Source organism: Hemitrygon akajei, chromosome 3 (assembly GCF_048418815.1).
Source record: "Hemitrygon akajei chromosome 3, sHemAka1.3, whole genome shotgun sequence".
Classification (NCBI taxonomy): domain Eukaryota; kingdom Metazoa; phylum Chordata; class Chondrichthyes; order Myliobatiformes; family Dasyatidae; genus Hemitrygon; species Hemitrygon akajei.
In genome coordinates, this window is record NC_133126.1 from 102,050,409 (window position 1) to 102,077,655 (window position 27,247).

General features: G+C 43.9%; 2 protein-coding genes across 17 annotated transcripts in view; one reads left to right on the forward strand and one right to left on the reverse strand.

Moving 5' to 3' along the window:
- Positions 1-24,951, forward strand: part of numb (NUMB endocytic adaptor protein) — a 251,647-nt gene extending 226,696 nt beyond the window's left edge. For all 8 annotated transcript variants that reach the window (XM_073040513.1, XM_073040514.1, XM_073040518.1 and 5 more), the window contains 3 exons: positions 3,103-3,264; positions 3,358-3,489; positions 23,357-24,951. In XM_073040513.1, the coding sequence (XP_072896614.1) occupies positions 3,103-3,264; positions 3,358-3,489; positions 23,357-23,988 (926 nt within the window). In that variant the 3' untranslated portion in view covers positions 23,989-24,951. The remainder of the gene's footprint in view (positions 1-3,102; positions 3,265-3,357; positions 3,490-23,356) is intronic.
- Positions 24,952-25,108: 157 nt separating this feature from the next.
- Positions 25,109-27,247, reverse strand: part of paplna (papilin a, proteoglycan-like sulfated glycoprotein) — a 420,656-nt gene continuing 418,517 nt past the window's right edge. For all 9 annotated transcript variants that reach the window (XM_073040502.1, XM_073040509.1, XM_073040506.1 and 6 more), the window contains one exon: positions 25,109-25,746. Coding sequence is in view for 1 of the 9 variants with exons in the window: in XM_073040505.1 (XP_072896606.1) it covers positions 25,727-25,746 (20 nt within the window). In the remaining 8 variants the exon portion in view is untranslated. The remainder of the gene's footprint in view (positions 25,747-27,247) is intronic.

Below are 27,247 nucleotides of genomic sequence, written 5' to 3' on the forward strand. Positions count from 1 at the left end.
GGCAAAGTCATTGGGTATATTTAAAGCAGAGATCGATAGGTTCTTGATTACTAAGGGTGTCAAAGTTACAGGTAGATGCCAGGAGAATGGTGTTGAGAGGGGTTGATGGTGTAATGGCAAAGCAGACTCTTCTCAGCCAAATGACCTAATTCTGCACCTGTGTCTTATCATGGAAACATAGAAAACCTACAGCACAATACAGGCCCTTTGGCCCACAAAGCTGTGCCGAACATGCCCCTACCTTAGAACTACCTAGGCTTTACCCATAGCCCTCTATTTTTCTAAGCTCCATGTAGCCATCCAGGAGTCTCTTAAAAGACCCTATCGTTTCTGCCGGACCACCACCGCTGGCAGCCCATTCCACGCACTCACCACTCTCTGTGTAAAAAAAAAACAAACAAACAAAAAAAAACAACTTACCCCTGACATCTCTATACCTACTTCCAAGCACCTTAAAACAATGCCCTCTCGTGCTAGCCATTTCAGCCCTGGGAAAAAGCCTCTGACTATCTACATGATCAATACCTCTCATTATCTTGTAAACCTCTATCAGGTCACCTCTCATCCTCTGTCACTCCAAGGAGAAAAGGCCAAGTTCACTCAACCTATTCTCATAAGGCATGCTCCCCAATCCAGACAACATCCTTGTAAATCTGCTCTGCACACTTTCTATGGTTTCCACAACCTTCCTATAGTGAAGTGACCAGAACTGAGCATAGTTCTCCAAGTGGGGTATGACCAGTGTCCTATATAGCTGTAATGTTACCTCTCGGCTCCTAAACTTAATCCCATGGTTGATGAAGGCCAGTGCACCGTATGCCTTCTTAACCACAGAGTCAACCTGTGTAGCAGCTTTGAGTGTCCTATGGACTTGGACCCCAAGATCCCTCTGATCCTCCACATTGCCAAGAGTCTTACCATTAACACTATATTCTGCCATCATATGTGACCTACCAAAATGAACCATCTCACACTTATCTAGGTTGAACTCCCTCTGCCACTTCCTAGCCCAGTTTTGCATCCTATCAATGTCCTGCTGTATCCTCTGACAGCTTTCCACACTATCCACAACAGCCCCAACCTTTGTGTCATTAGCAAATTTATTAACCCATCCCTCCACTTCCTCATCCAGGTCATTTATAAAAATCACAAAGAGTAGGGGTCCCAGAACAGATCCCTGAGGCACAGCACTGGTCACCAGCCTCCATGCAGAATATGATCTGCCTACAACTGCTCCTTGCCTTCTGTGGGCAAGCCAGTTTGGATCCACAAAGCATTGTCCCCTTGGATCCCATGTTTCCTTACTTTGTCGCTAAGCCTAGCATGGGTACCTTATCAAATGCCTTGCTGAAATCCATATACACTACATCTACGGCTCTACCTTCATCAATATGTTTAGTCACATCCTCAAAAAATTCAATCAGGTTCGTAAGGCACCTTTGACAAAGCCATGCTGAGTATTCCTCTCCAAATGTTCATAAATCCTGCCTCTTAGGATCTTTTCCATCAACTTACCAACCACTGAAGTAAGACTCACTGGCTTATAATTTCCTGGGCTATCCCTACTCCCTTTCTTGAATAAGGGAACAACATCCGCAACCCTCCAATCCTCCGGAACCTCTCCTGTCCTCATTGATGATGCAATGCAATGAGCAATCTCTTCACTCGCTTCCCACAGTAGCCTGGCTTACATCCTTTCTGGTCCAAAAGCTCCAGCCCATCCTCTTCCTTAATATCTACTTGCTCAGGCTTTTCAGTCCACTGCAAGTCATCCCTACAATCGCCAAGATCCTTTTCCATTGTGAATACTGAAGCAAAATACTCATTAAGTACCTCCACTATTTCCTCTGGTTCCATACACACTTCCACTGTCACACTTGATTGATCCTATTCTCTCACATCTTGTCATCTAAAGGAAAGTATTCTTGGTACCTCACCACCTTACTCCCAGTTCTTCCCTGAGGTGTGTGTGCATTCCAGTACATATCTTCTACACTACTTCTCAGTGCATAATAACTTGCCGTAGTTTCCTCATTTCCCCTGCTCAAATGCCCCACCCTGGTCTTCTCAGGGTTACATTGATACCCTGCTGAATGTTACCTCACACAGCATTATTTCTCTACCACTGTCATGGCGCCCCAACTTGAATACTCCCAGGCTCATACCTACCTCTGCTCTTAGAAGGAATGTGCCTGATTGTGTGAAGCTGTGCCAGAATGTGAAGCAAGCCTCTGCCCTCCTCAGACTCAGGCAGCATAATCCGCTGCCACTGCCAATGGCTACCACATTAGATCATTGACACGGGAGCACAGCTGTGGCAGCAGGCAGCCTGTGAGGACTGGCATTGGAAGGCCTGGTGCAAACAATGTGGTGTCTCAATGCTGTGATGCTGGGTTCATGCCTGCACTGCTGGGGACCGAAGGTGTCCAATCATATGATCTCTCTCATTACTTGTTGCACATGATGGGAGTTGATGTTTCTCCCTCTTTATTTGGTTATACTGCTCTCCCCAGCTCAAATTTCCCAAGCTGACTGAACAATGACCACAGGTAGCCTTAGTCTCTCACAGTATACTCCATTCCCTGAAATTCTGAAACTCTTGGTTTTCCTTGATTTTATTTTATCACCTTTCACAATCTAGATACTTACATTTTATTTTTCCTGCGGTTTTAAGCTTCATTTCTGTTTACTTGATACCTAGGAAAAGAGGAAAAAATTGTGCTGTGTTGTTTAGTTAAATTACTGGAATACTGATTATCCATTGTATCTTCACTTCTAATGTTTAGTTCCAACAACTGGGTACCAATTCTTGTGGTATTATGTCTTTTCATTGTCACACCTAGTTATCTGTTCTTCATTCTTGGCCAGGTTTTTGCCCATAGAGGGGTCACTGTTTCATGATCAGTAATGCAAGGTTGTGGTTGAGATCACCATTTACATGTGTCAGTGATGATTCCTGGTCAATAGTTTACTCAGCTATTTCTTGATCTGCATCTGATGAAATGCCAAATCAAAGGGGTATGCTGGAATACAGCAGATGAAATCTTAGTTTGTGCAACATTTGTGATAGATTAAAAATTATATTCCTCCATTTTTATGTAGTGCCTGAAGTGGAAGGTGATCGCGCAGCTGAAATCGACAGTATAAGTTCCCTGTGCTCTCAGATAACACATGCTTTCAGTGGACAAGTGGATGATCCATTCTCATCTGCACCAATGACCAAGCCTGCTGTGGGTGTGACTCCTCAAGTGACAGCCTCCCAAAGTAAGCATCTGTTTTGATGACAATTCAGATGTGAATAAACTTTGCCACAAAGTTTGTATTAGAATTATGACCACCTGAATTTTCTCAATGTAGTCAATGGAACATCAGCCTTCTCAGCACCTGTTGCAGCTCCAGCCATGTCTCCCACAGTGATGCCAGTGCGTGACACCAACCCTTGGTCCCAGGCCCCACCTGCAACTAGTGACAGAACAATGGTTGCTGCAGGTAAGCTTATACACACCATTTATGTACCTGGCAGAAGATGGAATCAAAAGAACAAATTATAATTAATCTGGACAGAATCAGAAAGAATTGAAAAGGTCTAATTCAGCATGCTCTAATGTAATTTAATCTGTCACTGATATTTGCTGTTTTACACTAGATATGAAATGTTTATTGTTGTTTACACTAACCCTGCATTCCTTGTCCCTGCCACTGGCACAATTTCACCCTGGTTGTTTACATTCTCTGCTTTAATCTTGAATTGACATGCCAGTGTTACCTTCCTTCAATATAAAAACAGTTTCTTCATCTTCCAATAAGCTTTGTTTAGTATTGCATCTGTCTCCACTGAATTTGCTGCTGTGATTCTCAACACAGCCCTCTGTGCCTTGTTTATAGAGTCATATACCTTAGAAAGAAAGCCATTCAGACCGAGTCTATGCCAACATGAACAACTGATTCTATCCCCATCAACTCCTCCAGATTTTACCACTGGGGCAGCTTTCTGCAGCCAATTAAATTATGAATCCTTATTTCTTTGGGATATGAGAAGAAATCGGGAAAATCCAGGCAGTCACAGGGAGAAAATGCAAACACAGGTTACCACTGGAGGTTGAGATTGAACCTGAGTTAGGACCAGGACAGCACTAAAAGGTAGAGGCAGTGACTTCATATGGAATTTATCTCTTCATTATCTTGCTTGACCCTTCCACAATACTAAGTACATGGAAACTGTGAATATTGAAGAGGATATTCCAGCTCATCTAAGTTGAGTCAGGCAACAGCAGATGGAATAAATCTTAAGTATAGAGTAATGCATTTTGGGAAGTTGTGTAAGGTTATGACCCAGCCAATGATGTTAAGGCTCGAGTGAAGCATCTCAGTACACTGAATAGTTAGAGCATGGCTTTGTATGTGAGAAATTATGCCTTATGAATTTGATGTGCTTTTGAAGAAATAAGTAAGATGATTGATAATGGCAAAACAGTAAATGCTAGCTATTTGAACTTCAACTCTTAACTGGACAAGATAGATGGGTCAGAGAGATTAGATCACATGAGATTCAGGGTTAGCAGGCCAATTGGATACAAAATTAGCTTGGTGATAGGAAGCAGATGTAGTGAGGTAATTGTTTTTTTTCCCCCTAGAGTGGAAGTCTGTGACCAGTGGTGTGCTGCAGGGATCGGTACTGGGTCCCCTGCTGTTTGTCATAATGGTTTTGATAATGATGTAGCTTATGTCGCAAGTAAGCTTCCAGATGACACCAAAGTTGTGTTTTATTAGCAGATAGTGAAATTGTGTAAGGTTACGACAGGATCTAGATCAACTGGGAAATTGAAAGATTAGTAGATTAAATTTTATTGGAACAGGGCAAAATGATGTATTTTGTGAAACTAAACCAGGGCAGGGCATACACAGTGAATAGCAGGGTCCTTTGGAATGTTGTAATCCTTTCAATAGTCAATGCAAGTAGCCTTTTTCAAATGTGGTTGAGTGAGATGAAAATTGGAGGTCATATGTTCAAAGTGAAAGGTGAAATATTTAAGGGGAACCACAGGGGGAACTTCATTCAGAGAGTAGTGAGAGTGTAGAATGATCTGCCAGTGGAAGTGGTGGATGCAGATTTGATTGCAGCATTTAAGAGAAGTTTGGATAAGTACATGTTTGTTGGGACTAATCAGAATAGCAGTTTGGCATGGACTAGATGGGCCAAATGGTCTGCTTCTGTGTTGTATGACCCAATAGTTCTTTTTTATAGTTTATTCTTGGAAAGCTACTGTGGGGTGCCACCGTAGTGTAGTGGTTAGCACCATGCTGTTACAGCTCGGGGCATCAGAGTTCTGAGTTCAATTCTGGCGTCCTCTTAGAAAGTTTGTACAATCTTTGTGTACCTTTCTTCTGGGTGCTTCAGTTTCCTCTCTCAGTACTGGTTAGTATGTTAATTGGTCATTATAAATTGTCCTGTGATTAGGCTAGGGTTAAATCAGTGGGTTGCTAGGCAGTACAGCTCATTGGTCCAGAAGGGCCTGCTACGCTCTATTTCTAAATAATTAAAATAAAACTTTCATAGTTTCTTGAAAGTGGTGATTCTGGTAGAGACTGGTGAAGGTGGTGTATAGCAGGCTTACCTTCATCAGTTGGGGCATCAAGCACAAGTCACAGCTGAAATATTGTGTGCATTTCTGTTCCTAATACCATGCCACATCTTAGAGAGGGTGCAGAGAAGATTCACAAGGATTTTGCCAGGATTGGAGGGCTTGAGTTCTAAATAGAACATACTGAGCCAACCAAGTGATAACCTGATAGTGCATGAACATTTTGGGAATAGTTGACTACATCTCTATATTTAAGGTAAATGAGTAGTGTTACGATCCCCATAACTGGGTCACTTACCAGCAAAGATAGAGAGGTCCGTTGAAGTCTGATGATACGATTTTTAACAGTATTTATTAGTAAAAATACACAAAAGTAATGTCAATGCAAATATACAGATAATATACGTCGTCAATACTAAATCTAAAAGTGCGGGTATAATAATAATCAATAAGAAATAAGCTCTATCGTTGTCTAGGGGATAATGTATTGTCCGATGGAAATATAAAAGTCACTCAGTTCATGCAGGCTGCAGCCTTTGGGGACCGCTGGGTTTGCAATGGTTGGAGAGAGAGAGACATTTGGAGAAAAACTTGCCGATTCTTTTTATGATTTCGATCCGTCGGAGTCTCGTTGGTGTGGCCGTTCACTTGTAGCCTCTCCTTTAGCTAAAGCCGTTCTTCCGTGGCGAGCCCGCCAATCCCAGGCAAGGGAAGGACGCACGCAAGCCCCCCACCGGCTGTCGCTATTAAACGCTGTCACGGGATTTCTAGCGTTTCTCCTGGTACGTCTAAAGGGGTTGTCCCCCAGACCCTCTTTTATCCTTACTCACGGGGTCTCAGATGTCAATCAGGTTGGGATGATGCAATCCCTCAACCAGCCCACTCTGATCGTCCCCTGAGGGGCTTCAATGAATAGTACAGTACTCAATACACAATTCCGTCTCCAAGAGACAATAGCCGTTATCAATGGTTTTGTTTCGCTGAGGCCAGGACACATTCCAAACCTTGTGGATTCTCTCTCATTTCCTGGGTCCCAGACCCGAATTAATAGCGATCTTGCGATTCTCAAAAAGGAGGGGGCGACTTTGTACCCTTCGGCCCCTCAGAGTTGTGGCACATTCGTAACACCCCTTTCCTTCTAAGATTTTTACCACCGGTAAAAATGAATTAATACAGAGTCTTACAGGATTTCAGAATCTAACACAATACAAGAGTTTTTTTTCACTACAGAGTAATACAGATACATTCAATTCAGCATCTAAACAGTTAGCGATTACATTGTCACTTCCTTTAATATCTTAACATCTTGTACCTTAATTCTTGTAGCATCAGACTTCAATTTGATAACCACCTTTTTTTATTCCTTTTCTTCAGCAAACAAAAACTAAAGAGTTGTGATCTTAGCTTACGTGTATATTACAAAAGTTCATGCAAATACTAATCTTTATTTTACTTTCAAACTTAACAGTCAATCTTCCATGGGGGTTGTCTTTATTATTTACATGCTTTGTCGAAATCCCTTAAAACCGGATCCTGTTATTTAAAATGGCATCCCGTCAACCCTTGCCCCTTTTCCAGTTAACTCCCACGTGGTTAACTTGTATACTAGTGTGGAATAGGCTTTTGCATGCTGCTTTCATAGGAGTTATCTTATCAACAATGTGTTCCAAACTTAGACCATTTTCCGAATTTCCACACAATTCTTTAATTTTAAGCAAGTTGTTAGCATGAGTTTTCAGTTTAAACTCTGCAAGCATTCTCCCTTTGTCCAAACAGCATTTCAAATTCTGCCTCTTCACAGCACACTCTTGAATAACAATAGCGTGTGGGGCACCTTTACATTCCAAATCAACCTGTAATTGATTCGCAGGCACCATGTTACCAAGCCATTGTCGCTGTAGCCTGGTTGCTGCTTCTGACATCAATCCAGACTCTAAATTTTCTAAAATCAATTTAGGAACTACACTTTTCCCTTTTCCTTCAATAATAATATTCACCTCACCACCTTTTATCTCCTCACTAACTTTTAACACACCTTCGAACACAAACAACTGGGAATTCTCACTTCCCACTAGTACCACAGTTAACCCTTTCTTCACTGAACCAAGTCCATCTGACCCACAAGGACTGCATTCCTTTTCAACTGAATCAAATGCCTCAGATTTTTTCTGAGTTCCCTTACTAGGTTCAGTACCACATGCGTCCACATCTTGAACACACTCAAACGGGACATCTATCTCTTCCAGGCTTTCAATACCCGTACCCTTTTCAAATTCTAAATTCCCCTGATCCTCCCAGTTACTCTCTGGGCAACTCCCTTCCGGAGTAAACTCAACCCTGCGGGCTGAAACAACCTCATCTGCCAACCCAGCAGACTTCTTCAAGGTAATGGCATCCTTTTCATCTAGGACTGCCCTCATTTCATTATCGGGAACACCTTTAGAATTTTCAACTTCTTCAAACAGTTCTGCCAAACCAGACAGATCATCCGTGTCCAACCCTGGACCTTTTAACAGCCTTAACTGTTTCTCATCTTTACTCCATGCCTCTTTAAATTTCCTCCTGGCTAAGGGCAGGTCTACCTCCTCTCCCTTACTCTCTTTCACTTTCCTATTCTCCGTTTTACCACCCTCTAAACCCTCTTGGTACAGGGTCGGTAAAAACGTCTCGGCCAAATCGATACTGGCCGGATTTAAACTGGTCTCTTTCTCAGCTGCCTTTTCCGACATGCTGCGAGTGGTCGCGCATGCGGGATAGATCTTGAAATCTAGGGGCGGGTCCTCAACACTTACAAACTGGCTCGGCAGCTCCATGGCCGACCAGACTTTCACCACCAGCTAAATCGTTACCCAGAAGGATGTCTACGTCAGTTCTCGGAATCTCTGATCGCACCCCTATTTCAACTGGTCCAGATACCAGCTCACAATTTATAACGATCCTATGCAAAGGCACCGCTTCTGTCCCTTTTCCTATGCCTCTCAAAGCTACCTCTCCAGTCTGAGGACCAAAACCTAGTACCGTACTGCGAATCAATGACAGTTCAGCTCCCGTGTCTCTCCAGATCCGCACTGGAACTGGTGTGTCTCCCTCTTTCACAGACACGGTTCCTTCTGAAATACATTTCTCAGACCCCTCTCGTATTCTGTCTACCTGGGGCTTTCTCGTCGATTTACTGATCACCACAACACATCCTATAGGGACTGCTGCTCTCCCTTTTCCTGTCTCCTTCCTCTGAGCAAGGCACTTAGATGCAATATGACCCACCTTTCCACAATTAAAACAGGTCAAGCCAGGACCTCTCCTGCCGTCTTGCCTTTCCTCCTCCTTAATTTTACCGCTAGCTCCCGGCGGGATCTCTGCCTCAGCCGGCGGGCTTTCTCTACCGTTCCCACGGTCTCTCTGGTAACTTTTATTTGAGGAAAACTTTGTCTTGTGGGTTAGGGCATATTCATCTGCGAACCTAGCAAATTCGGAGATGGACTTATTCGGCTTCTCATTCAAATACATCCGGATATCATCCGAAACACAACCTTTAAATTCCTCAATCAGAATTAACTCCCTGAGACGCCAAAAATCTTCTTCCACTATTTCTGCTGCACACCAGCGATCCAAGAGCACACCCTTCTCATAGACAAACTCTGCATACGTCTGATTCCACCCTTTCTTTAAATTTCTGAACTTTTGTCTAGATGCTTCAGGTACCAATTCATAGGTCCGAAGAATGGCCTCCTTTACTTTCTCATAATTCTCAGACTCCTCCTCCTCCATGGACAACGCCGCATATGCCCGTTGTGCCTTCCCTTTTAACACACTTTGTAACAACGCCACCCACTGATCTTTGGGCCACTTCTGACTCACTGCCACCTTTTCAAAATGCAAGAAATAACTATCAACATCCGTCTCCTCGAACGGAGATACTAACCTAAACTCCTGACTAACATTAAACCGCTCCTCTCGGTCTGGTCCTTGAGCTCTTCGCTCCTGCCTTAACTTTTCCATGTCCAAGTCATGTTGCCTCTGTTTCTCTTTCTCCTCATACTCCCTCTCCTTCTCGGCTCTCTCCTTTTCTTTCTCGGCCCTTTCCTTCTCCTTTTCAGCTGCTTCCAGCTGTTTTAACTGAATTTCATGCTCCCTCTGCTTCTCAGCTCTCTCCTGCTCTAACTCCTTTAGCTGGAGCTCATGCTCCCTCTTCCTCTGTTCCACGTCCAGCCTCAATTTCTCCAACTCTAAGTGAGCCGTCCCACTAGCTGTTACCTTTTCAGGGATATTTTCCAATACCTCAGCTGAAAACACATTCTTCACAATATAATACTGAGTTATGGCCCTCCGCACCCGCTTTTTCATCGACAACCTCACCTCTGCGAGATTTAGTCCTTTCGCATTATTTATCAAGTCCGACTTTGTGGCAGCCTCTAGCACCTCCAGAGTCGGGTTTTCTATAAATTCGTCAACGTCCATCTTTGCTGGTTTCCCGCGCAACCAGACCCACATTTGGACTTAAAAGCCCGATTCACTGGCCCTCCAATTTGGTATCAAATCTCGAGATGAGGCCCCCACTTTGTTATGAACCCCGTAACTGGGTCACTTACCAGCAAAGATAGAGAGGTCCGTTGAAGTCTGATGATACGATTTTTAACAGTATTTATTAGTAAAAATACACAAAAGTAATGTCAATGCAAATATAAAGATAATATACGTCGTCAATACTAAATCTAAAAGTGCGGGTATAATAATAATCAATAAGAAATAAGCTCTATCGTTGTCTAGGGGATAATGTATTGTCCGATGGAAATATAAAAGTCACTCAGTTCATGCAGGCTGCAGCCTTTGGGGACCGCTGGGTTTGCAATGGTTGGAAAGAGAGAGAGACATTTGGAGAAAAACTTGCCGATTCCTTTTATGATTTCGATCCGTCGGAGTCTCGTTGGTGTGGCCGTTCACTTGTGGCCTCTCCTTTAGCTAAAGCCGTTCTTCCGTGGCGAGCCCGCCAATCCCAGACAAGGGAAGGACGCACACCGGCTGTCGCTATTAAACGCTGTCACGGGATTTCTAGCATTTCTCCTGGTGCGTCTAAAGGGGTTGTTCCCCAGACCCTCTTTTATCCTTACTCACGGGGTCTCAGATGTCAATCAGGTTGGGATGATGCAATCCCTCAACCAGCCCACTCTGGTTGTCCCCTGAGGGGCTTCAATGAATAGTACAGTACTCAATACACAATTCCGTCTCCAAGAGACAATAGCCGTTATCAATGGTTTTGTTTCGCTGAGGCCAGGACACATTCCAAACCTTGTGGATTCTCTCTCATTTCCTGGGTCCTAGACCCGAATTAATAGCAATCTTGCGATTCTCAAAAAGGAGGGGGCGACTTTGTACCCTTCTGTGAGTTGCGGCACGTTCGTAACAGTAGGAAGCTAAAATCAGACTGGAGTAAAAATCATTTTCCCGTCAAAGATGACAGGAAAATGTTTAAGCAGGGCAAAAGGGATGATGGTATGTCCTTGGTGAACTGGATCAAAGAGAATCCCAAGATATTTTCTACTGTGAGGAAAGAAGGATAACTAAAGAAAAGGTAGATCCGCTAAAGGATAAACATATTTGCTTGCAGTCAAAGCAGTGATTGAGGTACTAAACCTGATGAACACTGGCTCATGGACCTCTGGCTTCTTCCTGTAGTCAATAATCAGCTCTTTGGTTTTGCTGATGTTGAGTGAGTGGTTGTTGTTGTGGCACCATTCCTCATATCCAATTCATCTCCTCCTTTTGATTTGGCCACAAACAGTAGTGGGTCAACATGGCTGAGTTAGACAAAGGGCCTGTTTCCATGCTTTCAACTCTTATCACTATGACAAGACCAAAAATCCAAGAAGATGGTGGGCACAGGAGGTAAGGAGGTGAAGAAGGTACACAGGATACTATTCTTCATTAGCTGGGTAACAGAATATAAGAGACAGCACCTCCAGGCCGATATGTGCTGCTGGTGGCCGGAGATGGAGACATCATAAGCGATGTGCGAGGAAGCGGAAGCGAGGCAAGCGGGCAGGGGTCCGTGCCAGGCAAAAAGCAAACCCTAGCCGGCCGGCTCTCCAGTCCATTCTGCTCTCCAATGTCTACTCCCTGGACAATAAATCGGACTACATCTGACTCCAACAAAATACTCGGCAGGAGTACAGAGTCTGCTGTGCGTATGTTTTTACAGAGACATGGCTCGCTGATGGGATTTCGGACGCCGCTGTTCAGCTGGACAGGCTCACCTTGTTTCGAGCGGACAGGGTCGCAGCTCTTTCTGTTAAGACCCGCGGTGGTGGCTTGTGTGTTTACATCAATACAGAATGGTGTAACAACTCTGTGTTGGTTTCCACCTGTAACAACTCTGTGCTTGTTTCCAGACACTGCTCATCGCTAGTGGAGTTTGTGGCTGTTAGATGCAGACCATTTTATTTGCCACAGGAATTCACCACTGTCCTCATATTCGGTGTCTACATTTCCCCCAGCGCTACAGCTCTGTGAACTGTACGGGGCTATTAGCGAACTGATGGACTGTTTATTGTCACCGGAGATTTTAACCACGCGAACCTTAAGTCAGTGTTCCCCAAATTCCATCAGTATGTGGACTTTGCAATGAGGGGGGAGAATGCGTTGGACCTGGTTTACACAAACATCCCTGACGCGTATAGGGATGGAGCCCAGTCTCCACCTCGGTTATTCAGACCACATCTCTGTTATCTTGTCAGGCGCTCCAGACCAGTTCAGAAGCAGGTGAAAACCTGGCCAGCAGGAACCATCTCTGCTCTTCAAGACTGCTTTGAGCACACTGACTGGCACACGTTCAGGGAGGCTGCAACTGATGGCGACTCAACCAACTTAGAGGAGTACACAGCATCAGTGACTAGCTACATTAGCAAGTGCATTGATGACGTTACTCTGTCCTAGACCATCACTACATGCTCTAACCAGAAGCCATGGATGACCATGGAGGTGCGTGTGCTGTTGAGGACCTGTGACTCTGCCTTCAGAGCAGGTGACAAGGCAGCTCTAACAACAGCAAGGGCCAAACTGTCCCGGGCCATCAGAAGGGCAAAGCGTGCGCACACCCAGCAAATCCACAGGCACTTCCAGGACAGTGGCAACACACAGCGCATGTGGAAGGGCATTCAGGACATCACCAACTACAGGACATCACCTGACTGTGCGGGTGATGCCACCCTCCCAGATGCACTGAATAACTACGCTTGTTTTGAGGCAGAAAATGACGTGGCGGCGAGGAAGTCCACCCCTCCTACAAATGACCAGATGCTGTGTCTCACCATGGCTGATGTGAGGAGAACCCTGTGCAGGGTCAACCCACGGAAGGCTGCTGGACCAGACAACATTCCTGGTAGAGTGCTCAGAGGATGTGCAGACCAGCTAGCAGATGTTCTCACTGACATCTTCAACATCTCCCTGAGCAGTGCCACCATTCCAACGTGCTTCAAGGCCACCACCATCATCCACTTGCCGAAGAAGTCTTCAGTGTCCTGCCTCAACATCTACCGTCCTGTTGCTCTCACATCCATCATCATGAAGTGTTTTGAGAGTTTTGTCATGAGACATATCAAGACCCTGCTGCCCCCCTCACTGGACCTCCTGCAGTTTGCGTACCGTCCCAACAACTCAACAGACAACACCGTTGCCATCACCCTCCACTTGGCCCTAACCCACCTGGACAAAAAAGACACGTATGTTCAAATGCTGTTTATAGACTTCAGTTCAGCATTCAACATAATCATCCCTCAGAAACTGATTGGAAAGCTGAGCCTTCTGGGCCTGAACACCTCCCTCTGCAACTGGATACTAGACTTCCTGACTGGGAGACCTCAGGATCGGAGGCAGCATCTCCAGCACCATCACACTGAGCATGGGGCCCCCCAGGGCTGTGTGCTCAGTCCACTCTGTTGACCCATGACTGTGCTGCAACATACAGCTCGAACCACATCATCAAGTTCACTGATGACACGACCGTGGTAGGTCTCATCAGCAAGAACGACGAGTCAGCTTACAGGTACAGCGGCTAATGGACTGGTGCAGAGCCAACAACCTGTCTCTGAATGTGAACAAAACAAAAGAGATGGTTGTTGACTTCAGGAGGGCACAGAGCAACCACTTCCCTCTGAACATCGACGGCTCCTCGGTAGAGATCGTTAAGAGCACCAAATTTCTTGGTGTTCACCTGGCGGAGAATCTCACCTGGTCCCTCAACACCAGCTCCATAGCAAAGAAAGCCCAGCAGCATCTCTACTTTCTGCGAAGGCTGAGGAAAGTCCATCTCCCACCCCCCATCCTCATCACATTCTACAGGGGTTGTATTGAGAGCATCCTGAGCAGCTGCATCACTGCATTGTTTGGAAATTGCACCATCTTGGTTCGCAAGACCCTGTAGCGGAGAGTGAGGTCAGCTGAGAAGATCATCAGGGTCTCTCTTCCCGCCATTACAGACATTTACACTACATGCTGCATCCGCAAAGCAAATAGCATTATGAAGGATCCCACGCACCCCTCATACAAACTCTTCTCCCTCCTGCCATCTGGGAAAAGGCACCGTAGCATTCGGGCTCTCACGACCAGACTATGTAACCAACTTACTGCCCTGTTGTCTTGTTTATTATTTATTGTAATGCCTGCACTGTTTTGTGCACTTTATGCAGTCCTGGGTAGGTCTATAATCTTGTGTAGTTTTTATTTTCTGTGTTGTTTTCACGTAGTTCAGTGTAGTTTTTTTTACTGTTTCATGTAACACCATGGTCCTGAAAAAGCTGTGTCATTTTTACTGTGTACTGTACCAGCAGTTATGGTCGAAATGACAATAAAAAGTGACGACTTGACTTGACTTGGAACCCCAGTTTCCCCCCCCCCCCCCCCCACACACACCACCACTTTGTAATCCCTTATCTCTCAGGACCCTCCACAGCTCTTGGGTCCTTGGAGACCCAATTCCCTCTGACCTTCCCCTTTGAGGCAGAATGTTCTGTTCTCAGTAAGAACCTCATCTTTGGCTCCCTGCACCCACACCTCAGTGAGTTCCACACCTGCCACAACACTAAACTCTTCTTCCGTCGCCTCCGTCTTCAAGTCTACATCTTTGGGAATGACACTCCGGCTAGCATTGATGACCCCTTCTCTGATCTTCAACCCTCCTCCTCTTCCTGGACACCCCGCTCTGGTCTTCTGCCTGCTTTGGATCTTTTTATTGCTAACTGCTGATGAGACATCAATCGTCTTGACTTTACCACTGCTCTCTCCGATTCCAGCCTCACCATCTAGCCTTCAGATAAGGGGGATGTTGTAGTAGTCTAATGGACTGACCTTTACCTTGCTGAGACCAGGCGAAAACTCTGACACCTCCTCGAACAGGACCCCACTAAGCAGCACCAGGCCATTGTTTCCCACTGCCTCAAAGGGGAAGGTCAGAGGGAATTATGACAACCTAGCACAGATGAGAGCTGGGATCGGGTGGGGGTGGAGGAGAAGAGGGTTGGTAGTGTCTGAAGGGGGAGGGTTGGGGTGTTCAGGGAAGGTAGGGTGAGAGCTGTATTAGCTCTGGGGATCTCTCATCAAATGGAACCATCTCATAGTTCCCTCACCCCACACCTCCTGTTCCTACCTTCTACCGAAGATTCATTAATCTGTCTGTCCAGGTAGACCCATTGTCTCTACTTGTTCAAGCAGGTTCCTGGTGTTTTATATTAAAATCCACAGTCTTATTGTCTTATATTCTAATTATTATCACCTTATATGGATCGGTCAATAAAAAAGAAATCATCCGAGTTTAAGCTTTCCCTATTTTAATGTAATAACAGAATTTTCATAATTTCTAAATGGAATGCTGAAATTAGGGAAATTGTATGGTAACTGCCAAAACCAAATAAAATAGTGAAGTACTTTTCATTCATAGTAATTTTTCATACACTGAATTTCTGGTCCCATGCAGAGTGATTGCATCTTAGATCCTTTACTGTATCTCACATTACCCATTCAAGATGTTTCCTCATGATTAATTTCATTACGTCAGACAATCTCAAGGTCTACACACACACCCACCCACCCCGCATTATACACTTAATACTTTTAAATGCCAAATCACTTCTTCTACTCTATCAGCCTTCATTTTCAATCTCATCTCATCCACCTCACTATTACTTATCTCATTGTTAATCTACTTTATGTACCCCTTCAAATTACTGATTTCTTGATATCCTTTTCATATAGACAAAGTTAATAGAATATTTTGATTTTCTCTTTCCATACCTAATTCATATCAAAGGTTTTAAACCTCTGCTCAATATAAGTATTGGCTTCTGGGCTCAATCCCTTAAGGCCGAAGAACTGTTTGAATTCATGCAAAGTCAGTTGCCCTGATGGGCATTCAGTCATAAACTTCTTGTACCAGTGGTGGAGCTTGACAGCCTCACAGAGCATCCACAGTGGTGCTCTGTGAGTTTCCCATTACACCTGTTGATCTCACACACAGGCACTCACTCGCTTTGTGTCTGAACATCCAAGCTAATTTAACTGAGAGATAAGCTTCTCTCTGGCCAGTCAGCAACATTAATCCCTCCTGTCATAGGTTTAAGCTCTTAGGATATTTAAAGAAAGCTACTATCTATCTGAACACTAGATTGTTGCCAGGGTACAATTATTCCAAAGCTTCACTTACCCAACATCTCACACTGACTGCCGCACACTTCCATTTTCTTTGCCATTCTATTTTTGTCCCCTTCGTTCACTTTCTCTTCTTAAACCAGGTATGTTTTCACTCAAGTGAACTAGTACTATTTAACTTTGACATATTTAAATCAACATCATACCTTACCAAGAATATCTGTGCCATTTTGAACTTATTTCTCAGTGAGCTTTATGACCCCTAGCTCAAGAGATTGTTACCTCTTTTATGCTTAGTATACTTGGAAATGGGGGAGATGATCTGTGACTCAACTGTACAATTTTTAATTTTTACAATTGTGTATCTTGCTAATACATTTTCTGAATGCTGTTTTGCTCCATTCAAAATACCGTAAATTCCGTTGTACAAGCCGGCCCGGAGTATAAGCAGAACCCCCCCCCCCCCATTTTTTAAGGTTAAAAAAGTGACTTTTTCATGTTACCTTTGTTTTGTTTTTGACTTAACCAGAGAAGATCACAAGATCTCACATGCTGGATCCAGAACCTGGAAATTTTGTGGAAATTCTGCTAAGAAAACAGGCTTACACATTGTAGAGCGTTAAGAGCAAATTCTTAATAAATAAATCAGGGAGGGAAATTTTGGATTAAGTTTCCAATGGAAAAGAACCCTCTGAAATGTAACCCCCATGAAATGTTCAAGAACGTTGCTGGATGGACGAAGCTGGTTGCTTGAAGTAGGTTAAAGAGGTGTGGTGTCGATGTCCAGAAGGTTTCAGGTAGAAAAAGTCGCTACTTGTCTAGGACATGTTCAAAGTGCACTTGTCACTTGTCAGGCAGCATTGAAAGCTGAAAATACAGACATTGCTGTCATCCCCGGTGGTTTGATGTCTGTGCTCCAGCCACTAGATGTGAGTTTAAACAAACCATTCAAAGAATTCATGCATTGACAGTGGAACAAATTTGACCCAAAAACAGCCAATAAATACGACCTGTCTTCCATGTATCCATTTTTCCAAAGTTGGCACCCTCTGTATTAGCCGAACCCCTAATTTTAGGACCAAAATTTAGGGCCAAATTCTCAACTTATACACCGGAATTCATGGTAACTGTTTTCCTCAGTTGTTTTGTTCTTTTCCCTTCCTCTATTCATCGACTTTTTATTTTATTTTATTTAGAGATACAGTGCACTGTACACCCTTTTGACCCTTCGAGCTGCACTGCCCCAGCAACACCTGATTAAATCCTAGCCTAATCACGGGACAATTTACAATATCCAATTAACCTGTCAACTGGTATGTCTTTGGATTGTGGGAGTAAACTGGAGCGTCCTGGAGAATGCCCACACATTCCACAGGGAGGATGTATAGATCCCTCATAGATGGCATCGGAATTGAACTCCAAACTCTGAGATAGAAACATAACCCTAACTGCCCCACGTAACTTGTATCTGCATACCTAGACCCTGGTTCAGTCCCTTCCTTGGCCGGCTGGTGGCACAATGGCATCAGCGCTGGACTCCAGAGCGAAGGCTCCTGAGTTCAAATCCAAGTCCAGCCAGTTCCGAGCACGCACTCCATCCATGCCGGGTTGAGCGTCGAGCTACCCATTCGGCCTTGTAAAAAATACAAGGGTCGAGTCAGGAATGTTCATATCGTGACCCGGTTAATCTGAAAGGAGACCAATCCTGACAGCACGCACCAGACAAGAATGGCTGACTGTCTGGTGTGACATGCTAAAAATAAGTCCCTTCCTACCTACATCTGTAACACTTCACACGACCTTGATCTTTTCAATGACTTCAATTTCGCTGGCCCTAGTTATGGATGTCCAGTCCCTGTACATAGTCATTGCCCATCAGGAAGGCCATAAAGCTCTCCGCTTCTTTCGGGACAACAGATCCAACAAGTTCCCCTCCACCATCACTCTCCTCTTTTTGACAGAACTGGTCCTCACTCTTGATGCTTCCTCCCACGATCTTCAAACCAGAAGTATAGCCGTGGGCACTCGCATGGGTCCCAACTATGCCTGCTTTTTTGTCAGCTGCGTGGAACAGCCTATGTTCCAAACCTACACTGTTATCACCCCCCCCCCCCCCAAATTCTTCATCGACGAATGCACGGATGTGGCTTCCTGAACCCACACTGAGCTCATCGACTTCATCAACTTTCCTCCAACTTCCACCGTGCTCTCAAATTTCCAGTCCATTTCCAACACCTCACTTGCCTTTCCAGAACTCTCTGTCTCTATCCCTTGTCCCTCAGGTCCCTCCACAGCTCTTGGGTCCTTGAAGACTCCATCTTCCTCTCACCCTAACTTCCCTGAACACTCCAACCCTCCCCCTTTCAGACACTGGGAGACGGATTCTGGAAAGGTGTAATAATAACAGGATTGTCGTGGTGGGAGATTTTAATTTCCCAAATATTAATTGGCATCTCCCTAGAGCAAGGGATTTAGATGGCCTGGAGTTTGTTACGTGTGTTCAGGAAGATTTCCTGACACAATATGTAGATAAGCCGACAAGAAGAGAGGCTGTACTTGATCTGGTATTGGGAAATGAACCTGGTCAGGTGTCAGATCTCTCAGTGGGAGAGCATTTTGGAGATAGTGATCATAATTGTATCTCCAATGGAGATGAATAGGAACAGTCAAGTTAGAAAAGCATTTAATTGGAGTAAGGGGAAATATGAGACTATCAGGCAGAAACTTGGAAGCATAAACTGGGAACAGATATTCTCAGGGAAATGTATGGAAGAAATATGGCAAATGTTTGGGGGATATTTGTGTGGAGTTCTGCATAGGTATGTTCCAATGAGCCCGGGAAAGGATGGTAGGGTACAGGAACTGTGGTGTACAAAGGTTGTTATAAATCTAGTCAAGAAGAAAAGGAGAACTTACAAAAGGTTCAAAAAACGAGGCAACGATAGAAATCTAGAAGATTATAAAGCAAGCAGGAAGGAGCTTAAGAAAGAAATTAGGAGAGCCAGAAGGGGCCATGAGAAAGCCTTGGTGGACAGGATTAAGGAAAACCCCAAGGCATTCTACAGGTATGTGAAGAGCAAGAGGATAAGATATTAGAGAATAGGACCAATCAAGTGTGACAGTGGAAAAGTGTGTATGGAATCGGAGGAGATAGCAGAGGCACTTAATGAATATGTTGCTTCAGCGTTCACTATGGAAAAGGGTCTTGCCAATTGTAGGGATGACTTGCAGCAGACTGAAAAGCTTGAGCATGGAGATATTAAGAAAGAGGATGAGCTGGAGCTTTTGGAAAGCATCGAGTTAGATAAGTCACCGGGACAAGATGTAACCCAGGATACTGTAGGAGGCGAAGGAGGAGATTGCTGAGCCTCTGGTAATGATCATCAATGGGGACAGGACAGGCTCCGGAGTATTGGAGGGTTGCGTATGTTGTTCCATTATTCAAGAAAGGGAGTAGAGATTGCCCAGGAAATTATAGACCATTGAGTCTTACTTCAGTGGTTGGTAAGTGAATGGAGAAGATCCTGAGAGGCAGGATTTATGAACATTTGGAGAGGCATAATATGATTAGGAACAGTCAGCTTTGTCAAAGGCAGGTTGTGCCTTACGAGCCTGACTGAATTTGTTGAGGATGTAACTAAACACATTGATGAAGGTAGAGCAGTAGATGGAGTGCATATGGATTTCAGCAAGGCATTCGACAAGGTACCCCATGCAAGTCTTATTGAGAAAGTAAGGAGGCATGGGATCCAAGGGGATATTGCTTTGTGAATCCAGAACTGGCTTGCCTACAGAAGGCAAAGAGTGGTTGTAGACAGGTCATATTCTGTATGGAGGTTATTGACCAGTGGTGTGCCTGAGGGATTTGTTCTGGGACCCCTACTCTTTGTGATTTTTATATATGACCTAGATGAGGAAGTAGAAGGATGGGTTAGTAAATTTGCTGATGACCCCAAGGTTGAGGGTGTTGTGGATAGTGTGGGGGGCTGTCAGAGGTTACAGCAAGACTTTGATAGGATGCAAAACTGGGCTGAGAAGTGGCAGATGGAGTTCAACCCAGATAAATGTGAGGTGGTTCATTTTGGTAGGTCAAATATGATGGCAGAATATAGTATTAATGGTAAGACTCTTGGCAGTGTGGAGGATCAGAGGGATCTTGGGGTTCGAGTCCATAGGATACTCAAAGCTGCTGCGCAGATTGACCCTGGTTAAGAAAGCATACGGTGCATTGGCCTTCATCAATCATGGGATTGAGTTTAGGAGCCGAGAAGTAATGTTGCAGCTATATAGGACCCTTGTCAGACCCCAGTTGAAGTACTGTGCTCGGTTCTGTTTGCCTCACTACAGGAAGGATGTGGAAACCATAGAAAGGGTATAGAGGAAATTTACAAGGATGTTGCCTGGATTGGGGAGCATACCTAATGAGAATAGGTTGAGTGAACTTGCCCTATTTTCCTTGGAGTGACGGAGGTTGAGAGGTGACCTGAGTGTATAAGATGATGAGAGGCATTGATCGTGTGGATAGTCAGAGGCTTTTTCCCAGGGCTGAAATGACTAGCACAGTTTTAAGATGTTTGGAAGTAGGTACAGAGGAGATGTCAGGGGTAAGGTTTTTTTGCAGAGAGTGGTGATTGCGTGGAATGGGCTGCCAGCAACAGTGGTGGCAGATACAATAGGGTCTTTTAAGAGACTGCTGGATAGGTACATGAGATCCCATGTGCCACCTGTGCACTAAGGGTTCAGACAGCGGATAGGTACATGGAGCTTAGAAAAATAGAGGGCTATGGGAAACCCTAGTTAATTTCTAAAGTAAGGATATGTTCGGCACAGCTTTGTGGGCTGAAGGGCCTGTATTGTGCTGTAGGCTTCCTAAATCAATCTAAATCTAAATCTCTGCAGATAGTCTATCTCCTGATACCTTTTAAAAATCCACTGATTCTCACAGCTACTTGGACCGTACCTCTTCCCAGCCTGTCACTTATAAAAATGCAATCCCCTTCTCTGTTACTCCTTCTCTGCCACATCTGTTCTCAGGATAAGGCTTTTCATTCCAGAGCTAATGAGATGACCTCCTCCTTCAAAGAAAGCTTGCCTTCCTCCACTATCAGTGCTGTCCTCACCTGTATCTCTTCAATTTTGCTTACATCTGCCCTCACTCTGTACTCCCACTACTCCACCAGGGATACGGTTCCTCCTGTCCTCACCTACCACCCCACTGGCCTCCATGTCTAGCACATAATTCTCCAAATCCTACGCTATCTCCAATGAGATCTCACCACCAAGCACATAAGACCATAAAATATGGGAACAGAATTAGGCCATTTGGCCCATCAAGACTGCTCTGCCATTTCATCATGGCTGATCCGATTTTCCTCTCAGCCCCAATCTCCCGACTTCTCCCCCTCCCCCAGCTTTCTGCAGCATTCACTCCCTACATAACTCCCTTTTCCACTTGTCCCTCCCCACTAATCTCCCTCCTGACACTTACCTTTGGAAGTGGAACAAGTGCTACACTTGCCCCTACACCTTCTCCATCGCTACCATTCAGGACCCCAAATAGTCCTTCCAGGTGAGGCGACAATTCACCTGTTTGGGTCACCTACTGTGTCTGGTGCTCCCGGTGTGGCCTCCTGTATGTTGGTGAGGCCCGTTGTAGATTGGGAGACTGCTGAGCACTTATGCTCCGGCTGCTAGAAAAAGCGGACCTCCCAGTAGCCATCCATTTCAATTCCACATCCCATTTCCATTCTAATATTTCAGTCCATGGCCTCTTCTACTGCCGTGATGAGGCCACATTCAAATTGCAGTTTGTATTTACCTGGGTAGCCTGCAACCTGATGGCATGAACATCGATTTCTTGAAGTTCTGGTAATTGCCCCCTGTCTTCTCCACCATTTCCCATTCCTGTTTCCATCTCTCACCTCATCATCTCCATGGTGTTCTTCCTTCCCTTTTCTCCTACCCTCCTATCAGATTAGCCCTCCTCCAGCCCTTTCACCTACTGACTTCCCAGCTCTTTACAGCATCTCCTCTCCTGGTTTCACTTACCACCTACCACCTCGTACTTCTTCCTTCCCTCCCCCACCCTCTTACTCTCGACTGCTCATCTTTTTTTCTGGTCCTGATGAAGGGTCTCAGCTGAAACATTGACTGTTTATTAATTTCCCTAGATGCTGCCATGTCTGCTGAGTTTTATGTGCGTTGCTTTGGATTTCCAGCATCTGCAGACTTCCTCGTGTTTGTGAATCTCTATAAAACACTTGTGAAGCCCCATCGGGAATACTGTGTGACTTTCTGGGCCTTTTTATCTCCCCACCACCCCACACCTCCACAGCTGCTTGCTTGACTTGCTGAGTTCCTTTAGATTGTTGCAAAACTCCTGGTTGTTTTGGGGATGTATACTATAAATAAAAGCCAATAAAAATTACTGTTGCCTGTTCAGAAAAAAACACCTTCATGGTTTTGGTTTCTTTCATTTGAGACTCTATGACCTTCTCTGACATTACAACCCATTCAAGACTGCAGTGTCCAACTGTGACCTTCTGTGCAGCGTTCTGCCCCATTTTTGGTTACTCTGCTTTCAGACATCAAAGTACTAGGTTGTGCAATATACAGACGTGTATTCATAAGTGTTTATAGCTAAGCAGGAAATAAAGGAACCCTTCTTGGGTGGCAGGTTATGACTGGTACAAGAATTGGTACTTGGGTACCAGCCATTCAAAATTCATAAGTGGTTTGGTAAAGAATATCAGTGTTCCTAGTTTGCTGCTGATACTAAACTGTGTGGGATTATGAGTACAGCCAGGATGTAAAGAGATATCTGAGGGATGTCAACAGGAGCATGGCAGGTCACTCACTCTAGTGTAAATCTAGAGAAAAGCAGAGTATATGTGCCTGAGGATACAATGTACAAGACTAGGCAGTATCAGGTACTCTTACAGTCACAGAGAAATGCAAGCACGGAAAGGCCATTCGGCCCATCTAGTCCATGCCAAAACATTTAAACTGCTAAGTACTTTTGTAAGGAAATTGATTAAATGTTTTCCTTACTTGTTTAGCAGAGAATCGCTATGCGCAAACAATGTGTTTGGATTTGATGCTGCAGTTCGTTTTTTCACTCTTCCTCTTGTGTTACACAGGTGGTGACTGGGGCCCATCTGCTGCTGTAACAGCATCATTTCAGCCCAGTCACAAGCGCACACCATCAGAAGCAGACCGCTGGCTTGAAGAAGTGTCAAAGAGTGTCCGGATGCAGCCATCACCCCAGCCTTCAGCATCACAGTCCTTTCAGAGTGGCACATTCATCAGCCTTCCGACAGCACAAGTCAGCATGGTGCCTCCCATGCAGCCTGCTTTTATTCCTGGTCAGCCTTACCCTCTGCAGGTCAACAATGGCATTCCATTTCAAGCTCCAAGTCTGCCAGTGGTGGGCATTACCCCTTCACAAATGGTTGCAAATGTCTTTGGCACAGCCGGCCATACTCAGGTTACCCATGCACAGCAGGGTCAGAACATGGCAGGGATTGTTACAAACCGTAGCCCGTACTTTAAACCTGACAAGCAGATTAATGGTTCGGCAGTTTCGAATGAAACAGAAAGTAGCAACTGGGCAGTGGAAACCAAAAGCACTCGGGTGGCAGCAGGTATTCCAGAGGATGCATTCGAAGCTCAGTGGAATGCACTGGAGTGCAAGTCAAAGCAGCGGGCAACACCTTCTCCAACTAATCCATTCTCCAATGATTTACAGAAGACTTTTGAAATTGAGCTTTGAGCAAAGCTCTGGTTTACCTTTCTCTACAAAGTATGTGGAGAATGTTCACTGGTGATAATGGGCGTGAAGAACTGCTTCAGCATTTCTGGAGAACCATTACAAACATGATGCAAAGCTGGACTCAACCATCTGACTAAGTTGTCCCATCAAAGGGGCTTGTCCATTATCTGCCTTTGAAAACTGGTTTATTCTAATGGTACACATTTGGAATCAGTTGCTGGTTTCTAAACTCTTTCTACCTATAAATATGTGGGTACTCTGTGGTGGGACTGCAGGAAGATGCTGCAGTTCTTGTGTTGGAGCTTCCAATTTGAATACATTGATGCCAAAATCTTTATTTTTATGCATTAGTATATATTTTAATAGTACGGAAATTGAGCTGTATGTAATCTTGCCAAAGGTAAAACACCGAATGTATATACAAAGAGAGTGGTTTATTGCTGATACTAATGTAAGTAATTCATGTATTCCATCTTTTAAAGTGGTGTTTGCAATTATCTCTTTGCTGTGGGTAGCACACTTGCTTGAACAGATGCCCTATTACAAATCATTAGTACAGAGCAGTATTGTTATGATGTACATTAACCATGATCAATCTTGTATTTTGTTCAGCAATATTTTGTGTTATTGACAATGTTCTTGATCCCTGGCTATCTTGAATAGATTTATTAGAGACCAGCCAGGTTTGATTGCCGGAATGGTAAAAATTGATTTGCACAATACAGATAAACTGGCTCCTTGGTCACTTGTGGTACTTTAACCAATCTCCATCTAGTGAAAACTTCATTTCTTCTGAGTTAGTTACTTGGCATCTTAATTTAAAGTTCAGCAGGTATGCTTTCTAGTTTTGTTTTAATGTTCACTTGCACGAGCCTTACAATCACTTGTAATAAAAAGAAATTTATACTGGAGATTTATAATCTTTAACAAATAAATGGTTGGAAGACTGACCTTATTTGAAAAGCGTTTTGGATTATTTGAAATCACTCCACTTTCTATGTTGGAATATTGTGTGGATCTGTGGATGACTGATTCCAGTTACTAAATGGTATTTTCCTTGACCAGCCCCCATATGTACTTGTGTCACAGAGCAAGAAAATCCCAGATCAATGAACTCTAATTGCAACAATAACTCAGTATAACTTTTATTTTAAAGAAGTCTGTAAAGCTATGCAAGGAAATTTGCATACCCAAACCTACTCCCATCTTGGCAGGATATCTTTTTTTAAATTCCTGTATCAAAGAATTTTGTCATGATCTAAAATACAAATATATAGATTCAAAATAAGTCATTTAGTTTGCTAATCAAATAAACAGTTAATAAACAGTACATAATACACTTTAACAGAAACATTGTCCTTAAAGTGTGCTTCTAGAGTCAGCAAAGAAGTGACAGTGTGTTCAAAACAGTTGAGTCTAGTGAAAGAATGATAATTTAGTGAATATACCCAACTTCTCGTATAAAAACACCAAGGTCTTCACAAATTCTGTTTGCAGATATTAAGATCTCTTAAGGTGAATAAACCTCCCATCCTTAAATTATATTCTGTATATCACACGGTAAAATATGTGCATCAACTTTTAATTCTAAATCTTACATACAGTATGTCTTCAAATATACTTACAAGTTTCTTGGATAATTAAAAAATATAACTGCTTGTACATTTAGGTGTGGTATGAATTTTCAAAAACTACTTGTAGCACCTCTTGATCAGATTCTACGGTAGGCCTTTGCATGTCATTTCAAGTAAAGTGGACCTATAGCAGAAAAAAAATGTGTGACTCATCTCCAAGTGTCAAGCTAGATTGACTTTGCTAAAGTCCCCTATACTGTACAGTACATGGCTTGTGATTGTTTTGTGATCACCCCACCAGAAGGATTTTATTGGTTCAGAATGAAAGCTAAGCTATAAATGATGATCTTACCATTGAGACAGGCAGCATGATCAACATGAATGAGGAGATTAGCACAGTGGAGGTCAAAACTGAACCAAATTATGAGATGTGAGAGAGCAGTTCCATTAGCTGCACAAAGGTGACCTAACCTGTCCTTCCCTCCTACAGGGAAGATCAAAGTCGACATGAGCACAACTTTATAGCTGTGTGGTTCAATTTCAGTTATTTTTCTTCACAACCCAGTTGTTTATTGCTTAAATTCTGCTCATGGTTTATTATTATGGTTGCTGTATCCTTTGTGTCCTTGGTTGCCTAAAATGAACTAAAGGAAAGCTTGGGAGGAAATAAATGTAACGGGTGGAACAATTTCTGGATATTCTGGGCATTAGCTTCCTTAAGGTTATCATAGCTGGGGGAAGTAATGAGGTTAAGCTCCCAATGACCATAAAGCATAGAACAATACAGCACAGAAACAGGCCCTTCAGCCCCCAATGTTGTGACGAACCAGCTAAAAAAAATCAGAAACCCCCAAAACTAATCCCTCCTACCTACACAGTGTCCATATCCCTCCATCTTCCTCACATTCATGTGACTATCTAAACGTCTCTTAAAAGCCTCTCATGTATTTGTCTCTACCAGCATACCAGGCAGTGTATTCCAGATATCTACTCCTCTGAGTAAAAAAACTTGCCCCTTGTGTCACCTTTGAACCTAGCCCCTCTCACCTTCAATACATGCCCTCTGATATTAGGCATTTATGTCCCAGGGAAAAAAATACTCCTTGTCTACTCATAATCTTACAAACCTCTATCAGATTTCCTCACAGCCTCTGCCACTCCAAAGAAAATAACCCAAGTTTGTCTAGCCTCTTGTGATTGCACATGCCCTCTAAACCTCTTCTGCACCCTCTCCAAAGCCTCTACGCCCTTCCTGTAGTGGGGGTGATCAGAACCATATACAATATTCCAGATGTGGGCTAACCAGAGTTTTATGAAGTTGCAACATAAAAGCAAATTTTGCCATTCAGTCCATCAAGTCTGCTCTGCCGTTCCCATCATGACTGACTTATTATGTCTTAATTCTAATTTCCTATCTTCTACCTTTGACACCCTGATTCATGAAAAACCTATCAAGCTCCACCTTAAGTTTACTCAACAACTTGGCCTGCACAATCTGTGCAATGAATTCCACAGATTCACCACCCTCTAGCTTAAAAAAAAATTTCCTCATCTCTTCACCAGATGGATGTTCCTTATTTCCAAAGCCGTGCCCTCCCAGACTCTTCCAATGTAGGAAATATCCTCTCCACATTCACACTGTCTAGGCCTTTCAATATTCAAAAGGTTTCAATGAGATTCCCCCC